This window comes from Zootoca vivipara, chromosome 7 (assembly GCF_963506605.1).
Source record: "Zootoca vivipara chromosome 7, rZooViv1.1, whole genome shotgun sequence".
NCBI classification, from domain to species: domain Eukaryota; kingdom Metazoa; phylum Chordata; class Lepidosauria; order Squamata; family Lacertidae; genus Zootoca; species Zootoca vivipara.
Window position 1 is genome coordinate 51,777,057 of NC_083282.1, and position 21,504 is coordinate 51,798,560.

Consider the following 21,504-nt stretch of genomic DNA (forward strand, 5'->3'; position numbering starts at 1 on the left):
GAATTTTTTATATATATAAAAGTCGCCTCTTCGTTAAGCCAACGGTGTACCTACTTGGAAGCCAGGGTGCATAGTAGGTAAAACTATAGGGATTTTTTTCTCCAATAAATACTGTATTGTAGTATTTTGCCACAGTTATGGTGTGTCCCCGCCCGCCCTCGAACGAGCATGCATATAGCGAGTTCTGTCTGCAAGGTGTGCTCTGTGCGACTGTCATTGATACAGGGATGTCTATGGGCGACCAGTGGCGTGAAATGTTATTTTTAAGCTGTCTTTCTCTTCTGCCTCCCCCACCGACTATACAACTTACCAAGCGGTAAGTCACACAGAACTCAATAGAACTTGCTTCCGAGCTGACAATAATAATTTTAAGGCCTGACAAAAAACGTTTCCCCTCAGAGCAAAGTTAACTCTCTCCTGCATTTTACAACAGCAGCAGGACACAGACTCCTTTCTATTCCTAAGAAGAGAACACATGGCATTTTACCTTCCATCATCTAGGGCAGCTTTAATTACATTCAAATTGAATGAGAGACATCCTGAAGATGGAGCCACATATGCAGGGCCGCAGATGATGATCGCAAGGTCCAGGTTGGTTGTTAGGAGGAAAGGGTGGGGACAAACTGTGTTCTTCCTTACTGACATATAAAATCAAACCAGACCTCTATCGGGTTTTTTTTACATTGTCAGTAGGGAACGGTGTTGTTTTCTAAAGGATGATTTCAGCCCCTGTATTGCTTTTGACATCTTAAAGCTACAATCCTATATCCAAGGAAGCCCCACTGAACACATTGGGATATCAGAGGTTATCATGAAATGCGTAAGACTGCATTGCAGATCCCCATTCATTCCTACAGTTAGAAGAAATGGCACTTACTTTGAATTACAGCAAGCCAGCTTGTTTTAAACTCTTGCAGCCCAACAGAGCATAACAAATTGAGGTGCCTCCCTCTCTGGCATCCATCAGGACCACAGGCAAACCACCCTGTCATTTGCTTAAACATTCAGGCAAAAGCTACCCTAAGCCATGAGCGGACATAGTTAGAAGTACAATTCAGTTCTCTGTTCCAATATTGAAAACCACTATTTAGTGTGGAGTAGCTGAGTGTACAGCCAAAAGTTCACACTGTAGCAAACAGGATAACTTTGCAAGGGGTTCCTTTGCAAAGTTTCTTTAATACAGAACACTGGTTGGAAAATATCCAACACAAACTATTAAATCTCTCTGTGTAGGCCATATAACAAAGAATGAACCTGCAGATGGTTACAAGCATGGCCTAGGCATTTAAGTAGAATTTGTTTTAAAAGCAAAGGTTGATGGTCCTCACATATTAAAAAAAATGAGACGGGATTTGGTATTATTACCAGTTTGTATCTTTATTTTATTAAGATGTGCAGGTGTCATTATTATTTTCTTGCATTAGTACATCTCATCTGTCTTCCCAAAGGAGCCAAAGGCAGCAAACAAAACAGTAATAAAATAAATATTAAAAACATTGACAATGCATTTACTATTATATCTGCAAGATATTTTAAACCCTCAGTTAATAATATGAGTTATATCATCAGTAGTATTTATTTTTAAAAATTGTTAATTTTTAACAAGGTAACTCAATATATAAACAAACACATTAAAACTGGCATAAAAGAAAACCAAAGACAAATCTAAGAGAATCCTATTTTTCAAAGACAGGATTAAAACATCCCATCCACTCAAGGAGGCTACAGGTAATAATTATCTATACCACCCTTTATTTGAAAACCACAGGGCAGATTACAGTATAAAAATACAAACATACTACAAAAAAATACCCCCCCTACACACAATTTAAAAGGCCATAGATTGTTTAATAGCCAAAGACATGGAATAGGAGGAATGTTTTCGCCTGCTGTCTAAAGATGTATAATGAAGGCATCAGGCAAGCCATCCTGGGGAGAGCATTGCACAAGTGGGGAGCCACCGCAGAAAAGGCCCATTCTCGTGTTGTCACCCTCCAGACTTCTCACAGAGGAGGCACATGAAGAAGGGCCTCAGATTATTATTGCAGGGTCCAGGTCAGTTAATATGCAGAGGTGGGCCTTGAGATTTTGCAGTCCTGAAGCATTTAAGGCTTTATAGGTCAAAACCAGCACTTTGAATTGGGCCCATAAACTAACTGGTAGCCAGTGTAGTTGGGCCAGGATAAGAGCCAGGGCCGTCTTAAGCGCCCCTGGCGCCATGGTGCGTCGGATCTCTCCAGCGCCCTTCCGCCCCGTTTCCCAGCGTGGTGGGCGGGCAGGCACAGCGCAATCTCTCCGGCGCCCTCCCGCCCCGTTTCCCAGTGCGGTGGGCAGGTGGGCGCCGCGCGCAGCTGCGCAGTGGACCGGCGGGCCAGCGGGCGGGCGCAGCTCGCGCCGCCCTCCTGGTGGGCCGGCATCATGGTGCCCTGCGCCACCGGGGGTCTACGTAGAGCCGGCCCTGATAAGAGCCAAAAGGCCTGGTGAAAAGAAATGCTTTTGCCTAGCACTAAAAGCTATGTATTGATGGCACCAGGCAAGTCTCCCAGAGAGCATTCCACAAGTGGGTTACCACCACTGAAAAGTCGTATTCTCATGTTGCCACCCTATGGAGTTCCTGAGGAGGAAGCAAATGAGGAAGGTCCCAGATGATGATTGCAAGGTTCATGTTGGTTCTGGGGTACAGGCTGGTTTTGGGGAGAGGTGGTCCTTGAGTCACATAAGGCTTTATAGGTCAAAAATGTCCTCCCCAACTTAAGTGGACACAATGGCCCCATGTTAAAAGTACAGATTTTATGTACTGTCTAGCATGCAAACATATATCGCTTAATCAACAAAAGCCTCTTAAGCGGTTTACTTGAAGCAATACAAAAAAATACCTAATACCAATAAACTCAAACTTTAAAAGCAGGCAGATACATTTATCAAAATATATCACTTCCACAGATCAAAATGGGCACTTATGTGGCCAAGGCACTCCTTTGTAAACTGGTCCCAAGCTGTTGAGTTCTCTCCAAGCAAGTGTGGAAGGGGGTCTTACTGCTGTCAGTAATTGGGCTGCAGCATTGTGCAGTAAATCTAGTTCCTGGATCAAACACAAGGCTGCATTGCAGTACAGTGGTACCTCGGGTTAAGAACTTAATTCATTCCGGAGGTCCGTTCTTAACCTGAGGTACTACTTTAGCTAATGGGGCCTCCTCCTGCTGCTGTGCTGCCGCTGTGCAATTTCTGTTCTCATCCTGAAGCAAAGTTCTTTACCCGAGGTAACTATTTCTGGGTTAGCGGAGTCTGTAACCTGAAGCGTCTGTAACCCAGTCCAGTCCAACACTTGAACTACTGTGGTTAAGCTATCCCACAACTGGTGCAATTGTCATACGAGCCGAAGGCATTCCTAGCCACTAAGGCCAGCTGGGCCCCAATTGACAAAGCTGGATCCAAAAGCTGCATAACTGTTCCTTCAGGGGAAATACAACTCCATCCAGGGCAAGCGGCTGGCCACTTTCTGAATCACAGGAACCACTCTCCCGCAGCACCTTCATCCTGACAGGATTCAAGCCCACTCTGCACCCAGGCACTAGTCCAGGACCTACACAAGCTCTCTTGATTCAGATGTTATGGAGATAATAGAACTCATCATCAACATACTATGTGTCATCAACATACTGATGGCTTACAGTGAAATCCTATGTGTATCAACCCTGAAGCCCTATTTAAATAAATAAATAAATGGTATTTGCTCCTAGGTTCAGTGTATGTGAGATTGCAGCCTTTCTTTGTTGCAGGCATCCATATAAATCAGAAATAGAGATCTTCTGCCAGTCCACTGTAGACACAATGCCCAAACCTGAAGGGATTCCCATAGCATAAGAGGTAAAGGCTGTGTTTCTTCCTCCTGCCTTCATATGCTGGCACTGCATGATGCTGTTATATTAAATGGGAAGCCTGTGCATATCCTCCATTAAACCTGCTTTTACTTTTCAGTGAAGGAACAGGAGCTTGAATGTCGTGTCCCTTAACCAAGAACAGCAGGGAAGGTGAGATGGGAATGCAAGGGATACACATGGGCCTACAGTCCCCTGCAAAAGCATAACATGCAGAGGGGCTGACTACCTATGCCCTTTAAGTGTCAGTTTCTCTTGTTGACTTCATAAAGCGCAAGTTCAAAATGGGTAGCATTAATAATATCTATGTTATCTGAACAGCAGTTAACCCTGTTAGGGAAACTCAAAGAATTCTAAAGAATAAAACTACAACATCAGCCAAAACAATTACACTTATAAGTGATGACTAAAATCCTAGATAACTATATCTAGAGTGATGATACACGTGTACCCTGCAACCAAAAGGGGAAATGTAAAGTAAGAATAAACTTTTGCACTAAGAATTATATTTAGCTGACCACAATGTAAAGGCAGTGCTGCCTTTGAATGACAGCAAGACTATTTCAGGACAGCTATGTATGTTTTGCAATACTCCTGTTGTGTGCTTGTGTACATTTAAAGACTAACACATGGATTTACTTGGAAGAAAGTTCCACAATTTATGATGAGCCTTTCTCCCAATCAAGTGGGTATGGGATTGCAGCTTAATAAACTTACATTGAAGCCCTGTGGCATTTCTACACAAAACCCAGATGTATACTAAAAGACTAGTGTGATCCATTCACAACAGCAGCTGGAAGTAATAGTAATGTACAATAGGGCAATAATTGGTAATAATTTATTATTTCTACCCCGCCCATCTGGCTGAGTTTCCCCAGCCACTCTGGGCGGCTTTCAACAAAAAATTAAAAACAGAATAAAACTTCAAACATTAAAAACTTCCCTAAACACATCCCCTAAATACCTTTATTAGGACCAAACACCTAAATAGGAATGATGCCCACAACCCTCATTGAGTCTGAATAGATTTACTGAAATTCAAATTCAGCAATTTCATACCAGAACTTAGCATTGAAGGAATTACAGTGGACGCTTGGGTTGCGAACGTGATCTGTGGGGGAGGCACGTTTGCAACCCGCGTCTGCACACACGCGGGTCACGATTTAGCGCTTCTGCACATGCCGAAACCCGGAAGTAACCCGTTCCGGTACGTCCGGGTTCGGCGCAGAGCACAACCCCCCAAAAACGCAACCTGAAGCAGCTGCAACCCGAGGTATGACTGTACTGAATTACAACAGCACCACCCTGGCCACCCTAAATATGCCTTCCAGTAGTTGAACATTACTATTGTGTCCATTTATTCTTTTTCAGAGAGCTTAACCTGTTTTTTGACTTGTGAGGAAAGCAAAAGGTCATTATTGGTAGATGATGTGGCATATCACACTGGAAGGCGAGTCCCTGATGGTATGACTAACGGATTTATTTTGCAAGACTGATATCAGCCTTTCCACCATATGAAACATCTTAGCAGCATACAAATAGCTTCAAACAGTAGACAATTAAAAATACAGTGGTACCTCGGATTACAAACACTTCGGGTTACAAACACTTCAGGTTAGAGACTCCACTAACCCGGAAGTAGTACCTCAGGTTAAGAACTTTACTTCAGGATGAGAACAGAAATCGCGCGGTGGCGGCATAGTGGCAGCGGGAGGCCGCATTAGCTAAAGTGGTACCTCAAGTTAAGAACAGTTTCAGGTTAAGAACGGACCTTCGGAACGAATTAAGTTCTTAACCAGAGGTACCACTCTGAGTTAAATAACAAAAAATGCCCAGCTCCTACATCAGTAGGGAACCTCAGGCTGGGTGTGGGGGGTCAGGAAATGCAGCCCTCCAGGCCTCTCTATCCGTATCTCTTCCCCAAGCTACAGCCCTGCTTCACACCCTCAGGTTTTTGGCTTGCTTGAATTTCTCCTTTAACTTTGATGTCTTGCTTGCCTGGATTGAGAATGGAAAAGGGTTTATGTAGAAGAGAATAATGTGGGCTTCAAGCTGAAAAAGGTTCCCCACCCTGACCTTATATTAAGGGAGTGTCTGTGAGAATGCTACTACCCAAAACCTGTAATTTGTACAGAATGAGCTCCCAATGTCAATCTTTTTAGCTGAAAGCTATAGGCAGTGTTCTGTCACCTTCTCTTCCAGGACTGTTCTGTTGCAGGCAAGTCCTAGGATCATCTGGCTGTCAGTCTGTTCCTTCATTTCATTGAAATTCATTTTCACTTAATTTCATTCAGCGTAGTTTTAAGAGTACTTGGGTGGGAGGAGTTCATGTTTAAGTCCTTGTCCAGAAAAGAAAAATAAATGCAGTTGGAGTGTAGAGATTGTCTTGTAGCCAAATGGATCTTGTGGTGTATTCTAGTTAGTAAAAGAAAGCAACTGAGATGTCCAGAAATTGAATTTCTTGTGTGAACTGCTGGGGAAATGAAAGTTACAAGTCCTTGTAAAATTTCTTAAAGGCCACCTTGAGGATCCAGGAGTAAAGGAAAGCCTGTTGAATACTATGAAGCCCTATGTTACCCAGGACAGGGCAGTAAACTTGGGAGGTACAAGATATCCCCTAAATTAGAAATAAGCACCAAAAACTTTTTGAAACACACTAACACATGTCCCTTTAAGGGAAAAGGGATGTGAGTCTACAAACTGAACCTACCAACAGGGTTTCAATTTAGTACTGTGACTGTTCCTGTAAATAATCTGGAAAGCTCAGTGTTGCTGTCACCAACAAAGTGATTTCCAGATTATGATTCCATTAATGGATAAGGATGCCTCTGAATTCCATCTCCAGCTGGCTTTTGGGCAAAAGGCCAGGTACCAGCTGAGGGAGAAGCATTTCCTAATGGAAAGCAGACCCAGTGCACAGGGTGGGCCCTCATCTTGTTCTGAAAATAACTGGAGATCAATGTTGTGTTGCAGGAAGTGGGGGATGTTTTCATTTGCCTCAGATCATGCTAGGTGTGGGTTTATCTAGTGCAACTCAGTAACATCCTGAGATGGGTGGAAACACTTCCTAATGGAGCATTACGCCACAGTATGCAATCCACACAATATATATTTAGCCCAATATTGATTCAGTAGACAATTCCATGAGCGCAAAAAAGCTCAAAGATTTAGAAAAAAAAATCTTAAAACCATCTGTCACTGACAAAGCAGCAAAAGAAATGCCCTCTAGACATCCATCTCATTACCTAGTACTAGAAAGCATGCCAACTTACCCTAAGCAAGAAGCACATTTTTAAAACTAGCAACACAAATGTGAAAACAGTTGCAGCTCACTGTGTATTTTGACTAGCCCTATTACAAAATGCACTGAGAAAAAACATTAAACCATGGTCGCCTGCTGATATATTTGTACTTGTTATAGCCTCTTGTTAATATTGCGTTTAATTGCAATTCAGTAATGATGCTGGAAATGAATAAAGTTTGTTGAGTTGGAGCACAACATTACTTACCAACCACAGAAAAGTTAATATGCAGAGCCATTATGCTCTGTGCAAGTTGGGTAGAGTCAAGAGCTGAATTCTGGGAAGGGGGTGTGTGTGAATCAGAGATGGGAAACCTTTTTCAAGAGCCACATTCCTTCATGGGCAACTTCTAGGGGCTACATGCCAGTGTGGACGGGGTGAACAGAAGAAGTGTGTGGGTCAAAGAAGCAGATATTCCAGCAACACAAGTCAGATTTCTACACATATGCATATTTACATTCTTCACCCAGGCAAGCAAGAGGCATGTTTAAGGACACATTCTAATCAGGCAGCTTAACATGGTCTGTGAGGGATTTGGTCTGGGAAAGTGAGGCGTGAGAGGGAAGATTCCCAATAGAAGCCTGGAGGGCTGCATATGGCCCCATGACTTCACATTTCCCACCCTGGTATATATTATTTGAATTTTGTATATTTTGTGATTTATTCTGCTTTTGCAAGTCTTGAGAAGGAACCAGGAATTATGCGGAGCAGCAGAATCCTGCCTCACCACTGGAACCTCTATCTTAGAATCACAGAGTTGGAAGAGACCACAAGGGCCATCCAGTCCAACCCCCTGCCAAGCAAGAAACACCATCAAAGCATTCCTGACATGTGGCTGACAAGCCTCTGCTTAGTCCTTTAAAAGGACAAAGCAAATTTCTTCAAGACACCAAATTCTGTACTCAATGCAGAACTGTAAATTTGTTACTGTTCTAGAACCCTGGTCATTACTCACATACTTAAGCCTATCTTCACAAGCATACGGTCCTGACACTGTCTCTCAACCTAACCTATCCTTCATGGGGTTGCTGAGAATAAAATAGGGAGGAGAAGCATGTACACCACATTGAATTTCTTGGGAGGACATGTGAAATATAAATGTTAAAATAATAGAAGGGCTGAGAGCATGGTCTTCAGAGATCTCATTCTGCCTTAACACATTATACCAGTGATGGGCAACCTTTTGAGCTTGGTGTGTCAAAATTCGCCAAAAAACCTGAGCATAACCCCGGGTGGTGTGTCACTTCCGAGAAAAAAAACCCCATAATTTCACGATATTTGTAGTTTAAATAACAAAAATGTACAATTGTTTCCCCTTAAAAAAAGGAAAAAGGGGAGGGCCGCGTGTCACCGAAAATGGCTATGCATGTCAGTGCTGACACGCGTGTCATAGGTTCACCATCACTGCATTATACAGAAGTCACACCAAAAAGGAAAGCTGGGGATTTCCAATGTCTCCAGACTTCTAAAGAGCCCAGAACAAAGTAACACCTATAAGTAGGATATTACCACCACACTCTGCAAAAAGCAGGTCATTAGCACCAATGGTATCATGGTTCTCGAGATATAAGCAAGAAGCATGTGAAGGACTGCCCAGTACAGTCATACCTCGTGTTGCATTACGTTCATGTTGTGTCTTTTCAGCTTGCGAACGCGGCAAACCCAGAAGTGTAGACTTCCGGGTTTCGCCGCGTGTGTGTGTGCGCAGAATCGCTCTATCGCACTCCACACTTGCTCAGAAGCGCCGCTCTAGTTGCGGACTTTTCAGGGTGCAAACGGCACCCTGGAACAGATCATATCCACAACTAGAGGAACCACTGTATTAGACACTAGACCAATTTCCCCCAGCTTTACAACAGCAAACACTCTTCAATGCAAAATGGGTCTTAAATAGTAAGAGCCAAACATGGCTGGCATGCTAAATGCAGTAACTCAGCTAGACTCATTTTATATTTTAAAAAAACATACCCTACTTTCACATTGTTCAGCATCTACTGGTGAAACTATACATTGCCTAGATCTTTGGCAACTTTAAGAACTGCATTCTATAGTACCTTACCCTTCCAATTCATAAATAGAAAAGGTTTCATATATTTGCTGGTGACTTTTTCTTCCAGTTCTCTCCAAATGGTTGTTACTAGCAAATGCTTGGTCCACTGGGTCACTATCTCAGTTTCAGTTCTCCATCAGTAAAGTGGAAATTGTGACCCTTTGTGGAGTTTAATAGATGGAACCAAGCCTCGGGGACAGGAGGGACTATAGTTCCAACAACCACCAACTACAAATACATCCCAATACTGTAGCAAAGCTCTTTATGCTTGGTTAATTGAATCACAAGCTTGCTAAATGTAACAGCCTGTCCTGTTAATCAAAGCCTTATGATGCACAACTATGATTACATTGACTGCTAGTGGCACATCAATCCTCAAAGTTGTGAACTATGCAAGCCCGAAATTTAAGGCCAGAACAAATTGCATGTAAAATTTCCATTCATACTGCGTAACTTAATATAATTTCAGGAGGCAAGATGATGATGATTGCATCTAGATGCAAATAGGATAACATGGAGACTTCAGTTAGATGGCGAACATAATCAGGGAAGAATGGTCATAAGATAAGGAAGATAAGTTTTCCAACAGTTAATGCTTTATCCCTCTGACATCAAGAAATCCTTTCCCAATTTTCTTCAAGTTAGGAGTCTTAGCAAGAGCCACAAGGATTTGCTATCTGTCTTTTAAAGTAAATAGTCAAGATACCACATGATGTCATCTTACACATCATTCCTATTATGTTTTGGGGGGTTTATCCTCCATATTTTAAAACAAGCAATATTTCACCCATTAAGCTTCATAATTAAATGATTCAAAGATACAAAGTGCATTTTTCACCTATTTATTATACACAAGATGCAACCAAACAGCAACAGATTTCTACTGAGGTGGTTGACCACGTCCACGCCCAAATCCACCTCTCTGTAAATTAAAAAAAGAAAAAGAAAACATTATCAGTGCACCCACAACAACTACTACACCACATTTCATTCATTGGCATGATTCATCACTGCCTCGTCTCACTGCTAAAAATAACAGAAGTTACCTGAATTCTAAGATAGGCAAAATGGGGGGGAAAGTGCAACAAAACATCATTTATATGGACAAGAAGGCCATTCAAAGGCACTTATCTAGAAAGCAAGGGCCAGAGAGCATGCAGGTGAAAAGCAGGCAAACTGTAGCTCACACACAAGTTCAATTATTCTAGTCAATGAGAGCCTAGATCAAGTGTTATCAAAATCTCTACACCAAATTACACAAGCATAGCAATGCATTTAAACTATCAAGTAGCTGAAAAACACCAGCATTTATCTGGCAAGGCATGCATACTGCATAGGGATCAATTTGCCATAAATAAAATTGTGTTAGGTCAGGAAATAAAGAGCTTACAACGTGCAATGTGACAATGTAAAAAACCAACAAACGAAAAACATTGGGAGAAAGTTAGGTAGCTCAAAATTAATACGATTTACACTGGCAACATTTTGCTATCATTAAATATGTTACTTGCAAAAATAGGCAGCAACTGTCCCCAGCAAGAGAGATTCTCACATGGGAAGACACCTGCACTTACTGCCCATGAATATTTGGCTCCCCATTTCTATCTGTATTGGTGACCCCAAACTAGCCAGATGCAAATTTCAATGGAATGGGGACATGTGCCCGCTTTTGGGTTATTATGTGGGACTAGCTGCCCATGACTACAGTTTGCTGTTTTAGAATTCATATTGGACTGACTCAGAAGATAGCTTTATTAGCATGTGCCATCCATATTATTACCCCAGCAATATAAACAGAAGCCTGAAATACAGTGGGACCTCGACTTCTTTTTCCGCTCATAACTCAAAAACGTCGGATGTCGAGGTCCCATTGTACATGTAACTGTGCCTGCAATACTGTTGCCAACTCAACAAGGAAGATATGAAAGTGTCTGATTTTGGTCAGAGGCGCTTACATGTTCTTTTAAGCATTTGCATAAAATTAAAAGGCTCCAATTGGCCACCTCATGAGAAGGGGACGACAGAGGACGAGATGGTTGGACAGTGTTCTCGAAGCTACCAACATGAGTCTGACCAAACTGCGGGAGTGCTTGGCATGCTCTGGTCCATTGGGTCACGAAGAGGCGGACACGAGTAAACAACAACAACAAAATATTCTATATATACTTACAAACTGAAATTCAGTAGCTGACCCAGCTCCAGCCTCTGCCTTCTTGTCAGCACCAGCTGAGAAGAAAAAACACTCCACATTATTCAAGACAAGGAGTACCACGTAGAGACATATCTATAATCTTTGAAAGCATTTTTATAGTACAGTGGTACCTCGGCTTACAAACACTTTAGGTTACATACACTTCAGGTTACAAACTCCGCTAACCCAGAAATAGTAACTCAGGTTAAGAACTTTGCTTCAGGATGAGAACAGAAATCGTGCTCCAGCAGTGCGGCAGCAGCAGGAGGCCCCATTAGCTAAAGTGGTGCTTCAGGTTAACAACAGTTTCAGGTTAAGAACGGACCTCCGGAACGAATTAAGTTCTTAACCAGAGCTACCACTGTATCAGAATGCTAACAGTCACGGTATTATTTAGGCACACGTTACTTATGCAAGTTGATTGCATATATACAATATTCCTGCCCTACGAATGCTCTTGCCCTGGCAGCATCCCTTTCCTACTCTGGGAAGCTTGACAAGCCCAGCCAACCTTCCCACCAGTTTAGAATATAAGCACAGGGGAATTGTACCATTATGCCACACTTCACTTTTTATCTTGGCACAACTCCAAAGCACAACTGGAGGGATTATCGCAAAAGCCCAGGATTAGGGCTGTGTTGCACTACCCTGCTCATGCGCTCATATTCAGAGACTCTGCAACTCCCAATAGGGGAGGGTTCCTAGCTACCAGCAACCACGTTTTGGCTGGTTCCCAAGGCCAGCCAATACATGCTGTATTTCCTCCAAACTTCAATACAATCTCATTTTAAATAAATGAAAAGCTAGATGAATGGTACAAGAAAACAATGGCAGAGACCAGTTAACCTCTTGTTTTAAACACTTACGAGGAGCAGCACTGCGTCTGTAGGTGTCCCTGTCAGCCTCTCCCCGTGTAAGGCGAGCAGGACGCTCACCCTCCAAACCTGAAAAGGTAAAAACAGGACAAATCAATCAAGAAGCTTTCAGCTTAACAGTCACAGGGTTTTAAGTTGTTCTTCAAAAATGTATATATTATTTAAAATTACATCAGTAGTATTTATTAACCACATTGTGTACCAGTGTGTTGATGAAACGTTTTTATTACAAGGTAAAGGACTTCAAACACACCAAATACATTTCTCCCTTGAAAAGTGCTATTTTTTCAACAGTTCAGGTGAAAGCTAATCCATTTGGACCACTCTTAACCATTTTGAACCTTTTTTTAAAAAAAATCCTCTTTCAATTCAATGGAGGTCTATGCTTCAAACTACCAAAACATGCAAGTCACCAGGTAGACTTGAGCAACACAATTTGGCAACTCATTGCACTACTAAAGGCTACAACTCAGAATGAAATGAGATGTACTAGGAAGAAGGTGGATAAAACCAGAACAACCACCTTCACCATGATCTAAGCCAGGGGTAGGCAGCCTAAGGCCTGGGGGCCGGATGCAGCCCAATCACCCTCTCAATCCAGCCCACAGACGGTCCAGGAATCAGCGTGTTTTTACATGAGTAGAATGTGTCCTTTTATTTAAAATGCATCTCTGGGTTATTTGTGGGGCATAGGAATTCGTTCATGATTTTTTTCAAAATAGTATGGCCCCCTACATGGTCTGAGGGACGGTGGGCCAGCCCACGGATGAAAAAGGTTGCTGTCCCCTGATCTAAGCATTATTTGAGGCATGAGCAACCGTCCCTGCCCTCAACATGTGGGCCTGAATTCATGGTAGTGTTGAATGCTAACCTTACAGTTTATTCCCTATTTGTAAGGTAAGTTGATACACACAAAGCACTTGTCACAAAGCAGGCAGTACATAGCTACCTCCCCTGTACATTTAAAACCAGGCTAGATATTCATCTATTGGGAATCGGTAATGGTCAAAATTCTGTACATGGTTGGGCTTACAGCTGGATGAATCTGAAAACAGATCCAAGAGACCTCTGCTATTGTGATAAATGAATCTATAGCAGCAACACTCCTCTAATAACTGAATGCACTATCAAATATGTAAAGGTAAAGGGACCCCAGACCATTAGGTCCAGTCGTGACCGACTCTGGGGTTATGGTGCTCATCTCACGTTATTGACCGAGGGATCCGGCGTACAGCTTCCAGGTCATATGGCCAGCATGACAAAGCCGCTTCTGGCAAACCAGAGCAGCACACGGATACGCCATTTACCTTCCCGCTGTAGCAGTACCTATTTATCTACTCGCACTTTGACGTGCTTTCGAACTGCTAGGTTGGCAGGATCAAATATGTAAGAATCACCTAATCAAGTAAAGTTGTTCCTTGGTACTTAAGACGTTTTGGCTCCCAAGCGCCGCAAACCCGGTAGTGTTCCAGTTTGCAAACGTTCTTTAGAACCCGAACGTCCAACAGTGCTTCCACGACTTCTGATTGGCTGCAGGAGCTTCCTGCTGCCAATCAGAAGCTGCTCTTTGGTTTCCGAACGTTTTGGAAGTCGAACAGAAGTCCGGAACGGAGTCTGTTCGACTTCCAAGGTACGACTGTATACAACTGCCTGTAAGCTTATTCATTTGATACAAGTCAATGTGAGAGTGCAAAACATGTGTAAAAACCATAGGAAATCAATTCAAAAAGAACTCTGCTGAATGTGTCACGGTTCAAAACTGTACATGGCCTTGATGTGTTAAGTTTAAATTATTTTCTCTTCAAGGCAAAACAAAAGTTAGCAGTCTGACCAGTATCATTCTTATGACAGTGCTTTTATAACCAAAGAGACCTTTTAGGACTCATTCACCTGGACAACCTAGAGGTAAATTAAGCTAGAAACATTTCATTAAAATGTAGTTTTCTAAGATACCTCTAAGATACCATGTCTCCAATAGATTCACACCTACAAGGATAATGAAACACCTCCATTTCCAGCCCAGAAATGTATTTGGCTAAGTCAAACTTCTTAACACCAAGCTCCCCTTAATAAAATATAGCTGTAGAAATGAATAGGGGTAAGGAGTCTTAGTTAGCAAAAAGAAATGAATGCAATAAACTGTTCGTTCCTGCACTGCAGGGGATTGGATTAGATGGCCCTTGGGGTCCCTCCCAACTCAATAATTCTGATTCCTAAAGTCAATGGCCTAGTAATTTGTACAAGTTGAATTCATAGCACCTGCAACCTATCTATCAGACATTTGCCCTTCTGTAACAGTGCATTCATACAGCCGAAGGCACACCCCAGCAAAAATACTTAAATGTTTGTGTCCTAGTCTTAGAGTTAAGAGGACTTTGTGAGAATCATGTTAACAAATCCAAGGGCTTTTGCCCAAATGTAATTCTTGCTTTATCCAAGGAAAGCAATTCTGGACACTACGTCAACATCAAATGCAGGCAAGTAATGGGAATTAAAGCTTACCTTTTGGCCGGGGTCGTCCAGTTTCAGGACGACTGCGACGCAAGGTGGCAGGCACAATTTCAGGCGGCAGATGGAGATAGTCCCTCAAGTACTGGATGCCCTCATTGGTCAAATACCAGTAGAAATGCCTCCATGCAAACTGCTCCTTTACGTAACCACGAGATTTCAGCGACTAAGAAGATGTAAGTCTAGTTATAATTATTGTTAATACTTATTTGTTCACAACAATTCTTAATAACTTTAACAACTTTCTAAATCTTGAACTCTACATGCAAACATTAGTGGCCAAAGGCGGGAGGAAGCTCATCGTCAGGGATGGGGAGAGTGGAACGGATCGTCGCCAGTTTTAAAAGATGGATTATATTGTATAATGAGATTGCAGATGTTTATGTGTTCTGCAAAATATGGGAAGTATTTGGTATTCCCTTTCTTCCTACCACCATGTTAATAAAACTGTTAGGGCTCTTTAGGCTTCGCTACCTTACTAGCCAACCTTTCAACCTTTTCAGATCCAGAACTCACTCTTAATTCCAACTGGCAACATGGGACCCAATTTAAAATTATTTACTGCAAATATCTTTCAGGGAGGTGAAAGTTGCACTTCCTGCACTCACTTCTTCTATGCAACTATTAGAAGCACAGAAGCCTTGACCTAGAATAGATTGTTTAGAGGTTTTTTTAAAAAAAGATGAACAACATACAGAAAATGTTGGTGATGGTACCACTGGTGCAACTCACTTAGGGTCAGGGTGCAACATACCAATTGAAAGCCAGTGCCTTACCTGCATTGCTTTCATGACGTGGAGGTTGGGCACATTTTTGTCTGCCAGTTCTGGGTGTTTAGGCATATGAACATCTTTCTTAGCTACCATCACTCCCTCCTTAAAAAGGAGTTCGTAGATGGCAATGCGGTTTTTTTTAGGCATCAACATCTGCAGGAAAATATAGATTAAATTTTAAAGAGCTGCCCCCTTTTCAGTTCAAAGTTAACACACACACACACACACCAGGTTTTCTCAAGAAAATGGTACAAAGCAATCCAGTACATTATTTTACTGTTCTGTTGGAAGCTGAAGAGTATGAAAGAAAAGGTGCATACTAAGCTTACATTAAAATGTTGTAGATCTCAATTTTAAGCAACGCTAGACAAGACCTGTCATAGCAAACTGCCTTATACCAAATCAGACTTTGTCCATTTAGCCCAGTAGCATAATCTCTTAAGTGTCTCAGGAAGTAACCCTATTCATCAGAAAGTATTGTCTCTATTCATCATCTACCACCCGATTCTTTAAAATATTGATATGAAATATCTTCCTTTAAAGCACTAAAGCGGCCTCTCAGCACTCCCCGGTTTGCTTCTTTGCAGAACACGTTCAGAGACACACAACTTCCATTTTACGATAGGCTTATTATATACCATGCACGTGCTCCGCGAGGGCTAAAGCTAGTGTTAAGTCTCCCAAGCCCACACGTACTCCTACTTCAACTCTAGGGGAGCCGCGGCCTGGCTTAAACTGCCGCCTTCCAACCGGGCACCCAATCCCCGCCCCGCATCCATGCCCCGTTTTCTATCTCCGACTCCCCTCCGGCCAAAACGAGCCTGGCAGGGAGGAAGAGCAGAGCGCCCAGGCTTAGCAAAATGAGGAGCGGGGCCGACCAGGCGCAGGATGGGGGCGATGCGGGGAAGATGGGGCGGCCAGAGCAAGGCCTTACCGTGGCGGCGGCAAGAGGCTCGAACGCTGGAAAGGAAGGAGCATGCGCAGCGCGAGCACTTCCTCCCTCAGAAGGACCCTTGCGTTTAAAGAGGTGACTACGGCGCTGCCCGAGAGTTCCGTTCTCTGTGTCCCTGTTCAACTATCGTGGACCCGGAAATAGGGAAAGTGTCTGATTAGAAATACTAGTCTAATCGCTTCTCTGGGAAGCCATAATTATAGCTGTCTCTGATGTTACTTTATTTTCTTGTGAAAGTTCCTTTTTAAAAAACCATAAATATACAATGAAGACCCAAAACTGTAATAAGTAACTATGTCTCTAATTAACCTGTTGTGTACACTTCTTTATTTCATACATTACCTACCGGTAGCAAAAGACAGCTAGGCCTAGCATTTGCTGCATTAAAGCAGTCTTGGGAATAAGGAAGTACTGGGGCTTGAATCAATTTTGTGCTCCCTTTTTTAAAGGGAAATTCCCTTATGCTGAATAGGCTTCCTCGTGAGAAAAGGGAAAACTTGGCAGCTATGAATCTGAGTGCTGCTGAGGCCTTTTCTATATTGATGTATTCGTGGGGCAAATTAATTACAACGTTGCATTCATACACTGTTGCCTTTCAATTGGACTCCTGCAGTTGCACACTTGATAGATAGGGGCTGCCTTTGAAGACCATTCAGAAACTTGTAACTGGCACAATATGTCACCCTCCCATTCCTGACAGGTGCCAGGTGGTCAAAGCATACTACACCTATCTTGGTCAGCTGCACTGGTTGCCAGCACGTTTCCAGGGCCACACCACTGGTATGTGGCCCTTGGGAATGGAATGTGATCCTCAGGCTGAAATAACCGGTAGGTTTTTCACCACTGGCCTAGGATTGCCATATTTCAAAAAGTCAAAATCCGGACACAAGGGCGAGGGGAGAAGTTTTTGAGCTATTTTTAAGTAAATTCGCCAAAATCTACTCTTCCTACGTGGGTTGCCATACGTCTGGATTTTCCCAGACATTTAAGTGTTTTCCACCCAGGCACTTTTTCCGACGGCCGGATCCCGGCAATGTTTGGGAAATTCCAGACGCATGGCAAACCTAGATTATCATCATCATTAAATGTCATTTAATAATGCCAGCCTACCTGTACCTCAAAATCTCCATCAGAGAGTCTGCTTAGAAGTCTTATCCCATGTATCCTGTCAGTCAGCTGAAGGCCTATTTTTCCCATGGCACTCTTGATGGGCTAAACTGAGCACCTTTGGGAGCAAGGGTGGGGTGTCAATTTAATAAATAAAAAAAACCCCCAAAAGCTGGGGTCATAAATGGGCTGCTAGGCTGAAGCCATCTGAATTTTTATTGCTACAGTTTCATTGTTTGGCAATGGATTTTAGGGTTAGCCTTATTATAAATGAATATTTTAAATGAATTTATATTGTGTTTGGTTTTGTATTTGCATTTATGTTATGAGATGCTTTGTGAAGCATGTGCTTAAAAAGTGGGCTATAAATCATTTAAAGAAAGAAGTAACGGAAGGGTTGCTGTGCTATATTACACAAGGAAAAAATGCAAGATGCAGGGCATGCAGAGGGCTGGGCTGCGCAAGTAAACACAGAATGCAACGGTAATTGTCTACAAGGGGGTTTATGCAGAGTCTATGCCTGCACTGTACATCTGCATGAGATCCTGCATTCCTACAAGGGTCAACATTTTGAATTGAAGGAATTCAATAATTCTGTGTAAAGCTTATAACATAAAAAATACTGACCATTCACAATAGCAATAGTTGGTGATATCCCAAGCATCTTTGCTATATTATTTAACGCTGGTAGGGGGAGAGGTGACTCTTTCTTGATTTCCTAATCTAATTCAACGATTTTACCCTGGAGTGAAGTCTTTGAAATTCTCTTCTCATCCCTAGGTTTAAATATCTGTTATGTGGCCTGTAGCTGTAGTTGCTGGTGAGTAGCTATTCAGATAAAGTAGCTGTGTCAATGAAGAACAGGTTTCCCTTGAAAATATTTGACTTCATAATCGAGTTCTTATGGAGATGCCATGGTGAAATTGTTTGGTATGATTGTTCAAATACCAAATAAGGAAATAAGTGTGAAATAAGTGTGAAAAAGTGTGAAAATGCTTTTCTATATGTAAAGATTAAACAAAAGTTCCTTTTCTCCCTCGGGGGTATGGGAAACTTTCATAAACTATGGTCCTGCCCACAGAAGACCAGAAGGGGGCAGTGTAATTATTAAAATAAACTAGGTTCCTGAACTTTTCACCAAGGCGGGCCTTAAAGGATTCTTAGAAAGTGATGTAGAAACAAAATATCCTCCCTCTTTCTACTGGCCCACTCTTACACTTGTGTCATGCTTCACTGAGCTAAAATAGTCACTGAGTACTCCCCCCCCCCATTGTTAAGAAATGCAATGGATAAAAATACAGATGTTTTCTGCAAATAGTACAAGCTAAGGAAGGGAAATTGGTGCAGGGTCCTGATCCAGTTCAGGCACACATTCTGGATCAGGGCCCCATGACTGCTTTTTATTCAAAATAAAAGTGGCTGGTTTAAAAGCATGCTTTTTAAAAAGTGTGAATCATCTTAGTTTCAAAGAATATCACACAGTATTTTCTTTTTGGCCCCTGGCAGCTGTGCTGTGGGATGCCGCAGGACGCCATCTTTTCCTCGATGCTATGTGACATGTATATGAAATCATTGGGCGCTGTCATTAGGAGATTTTGTGCAAGGTGTCATCAGCATGATGGTGATATCCAGCTTTATTTCTATGTAACACTTGAATTAGGAGAAGCCATTCAAGCCCTAGGCCAGGGGCTGGATGAGGACCAACAAACTGATTCTGAATTCTGGCAAGCCACAGGTATTGCAGGTGAGCAGTACCCAAGTCTGTATAATTGGTCAATCACTTGCTTTGGAAGGGGGTCATACTCCCTCTGATTTTAAACACGGGTCTCTCCCAGCCCTACCTGGGCAGGCCAGGAATTGAATCTGGGGTCTCCTACATACAAATTATGTATTTTACCATTGAGCTATGGTTCATTCCCAAACTCTCAGACTACTTTAGAAATGCATGCTTAGGGCATGTCGCAGCATTGCGTTGCGTGGTTAAGCAGCGCTCTGAGTCAGAATACTAGTAGTCACTCACAAGCATGCCCAAGGCCAGTCCCTAAGCCAACTGTTGCAAGTTCAGACAGATATGAAGGATCAGCATGGGTGGCAAAGCTACTGTAATGCCTCACATAGTGGTGGTACCTCTAAACTTCCACAGTGTGGAGTATTCTCTAGGTTCACTGGCTATGCAGGTTCACTGGCTATTCACTGGCTATGCAGTTACTGAAGGAATTTAGAACTACCATCATTATTCAGTCGGCCTTTACTCTTGCTGTCTGAGCTGATCCTGCCAGGCCATCTGGACTAAGAGCAATCAGCGCAGGAGCTGGAACCTTCAATGTGGGTTGTCTGACTTGTAATCTGATTCAGAATGCTGATCCCTGCAAAATGCTATATATAGAAGCGACCATTTTTTGAGGTACTTCCAGTTGCGCTTCCTGATTCAGCACTATCCTTACTGCTGGGAGCCACATCTTCAAGTGCCCTTCCTTTGCCTCAGGGAACTTCCAGATTGTCTCTATTTTGGGGTGGCGTTCAATCGCATACTGCCAAATTCAGATTGTGCAGTTCAGATTAATTTTGGTTTTCTTGTGCAACAAACCTTCCTCCTCCACCCCCACCCCCAAAGTGACAGGAAAATGTACTGGGAAGTGCAGGATTAGGATAGCAAATGCTTGATGCACTCTTGCAGGCATCCCCAAACTGCGGCCCTCCAGATGTTTTGGCCTACAACTCCCATGATCCCTAGCTAACAGGACCAGTGGTCAGGGATGATGGGAATTGTAGTCCAAAACACCTGGAGGGCCGAAGTTTGGGGATTCCTGCACTATTGCATAACCTCCTTGCAAACAAATCAGAATAAATGCTTACTAAATAGCCAGCATCATTCAACCTCCCCATAAACAAATAGATCGAGGAAGAAGACACAGCAAAGAGATTGTCTGGAAGTGACCTTTGAGGGTAGGACACAGGTAGGGTTGGTTGGATTCTAGGGCACCCACAGAGTTCATTTTCTGCCCCAGATTGTTTTGGAGGAGATTCTTCTGTCTGCACACAAGGCCCTTGGGTAGACAGAACCCCACTGCTTTCAGCCTAGACAGGAACTGCTCAAGCATCGTGTCAAAAGGAGAGGCAACTGTGGAGAGGCGGGTGCCATTTGACTTTAATGGCAAATGAGTCAGCCGCTCTCATGCAGAAAGGCTGCAGTAATGTGGATGTCACAGCAAGACACTCCTGCAGAGTAGGCAGGTCATTTCCATCAAGATCAGAAGCTGTATCTGACAAGTTAAGTACTGTAAGTTTGTTCCCGTTTGGAGGAACTTAGTTGGGTGACTGTAAAGAGTGCAGGAAATGTTATAGAGCAAACCACCTTTCTACCTTTGATTAAATCAGGATCAAATCTCCTCAACTCCCACCTAGTCAATGCTTTGACTTGCCCCAGGAAATATCAGGCTGTCATTTGGTTTGGTTTGGTTGTTTGTTTTTGCAATTTAACCATTTTCTCATGACACAAAAGAGAACAAAGTCAGAAGCAAACATTTTTGAGATGATGTGACCTTTCCATGGGTGTAGCCAGGGAGCAGCTGCCTTCCCCCAAATAAATAAAAATACCTAACAATCTGACCAATTGCATCACAGAAAGCTCGCTTCTGCCCCCTCCCATAAATCTTGCGCCCCCCAACATATGCCTATGTTTGGGGCAGTAAGTAAATGTTAACATTATGCCATAGCATTGTTTAGAAGGAAAGCTGTTTCTTCAGTCCGTTTGTCCTGGATTCAGGAAATTATCTTTCCTTCATTTGGAAGTTAGGCTTTTTTGTTGTTTCAGTTACATAACAAATTCCTTTGGCTGCAGTGCAATTATTCCACATCTACAGCAGCA

General features: G+C 42.7%; 1 protein-coding gene across 1 annotated transcript; it reads right to left on the reverse strand.

Annotated features, from left to right (window-relative positions):
• Positions 1–10,056: 10,056 nt before the first annotated feature.
• Positions 10,057–16,575, reverse strand: RPS10 (ribosomal protein S10). The gene is made up of 6 exons (XM_035122601.2): positions 16,512–16,575; positions 15,581–15,730; positions 14,799–14,970; positions 12,288–12,365; positions 11,401–11,456; positions 10,057–10,152 (listed from the first exon to the last, which is right to left on the reverse strand). The coding sequence occupies exons 2-6, from the start codon at positions 15,728–15,730 to the stop codon at positions 10,111–10,113; spliced, it is 498 nt and encodes a 165-aa protein (XP_034978492.1). The 5' UTR covers positions 16,512–16,575; the 3' UTR covers positions 10,057–10,110.
• Positions 16,576–21,504: the final 4,929 nt, after the last annotated feature.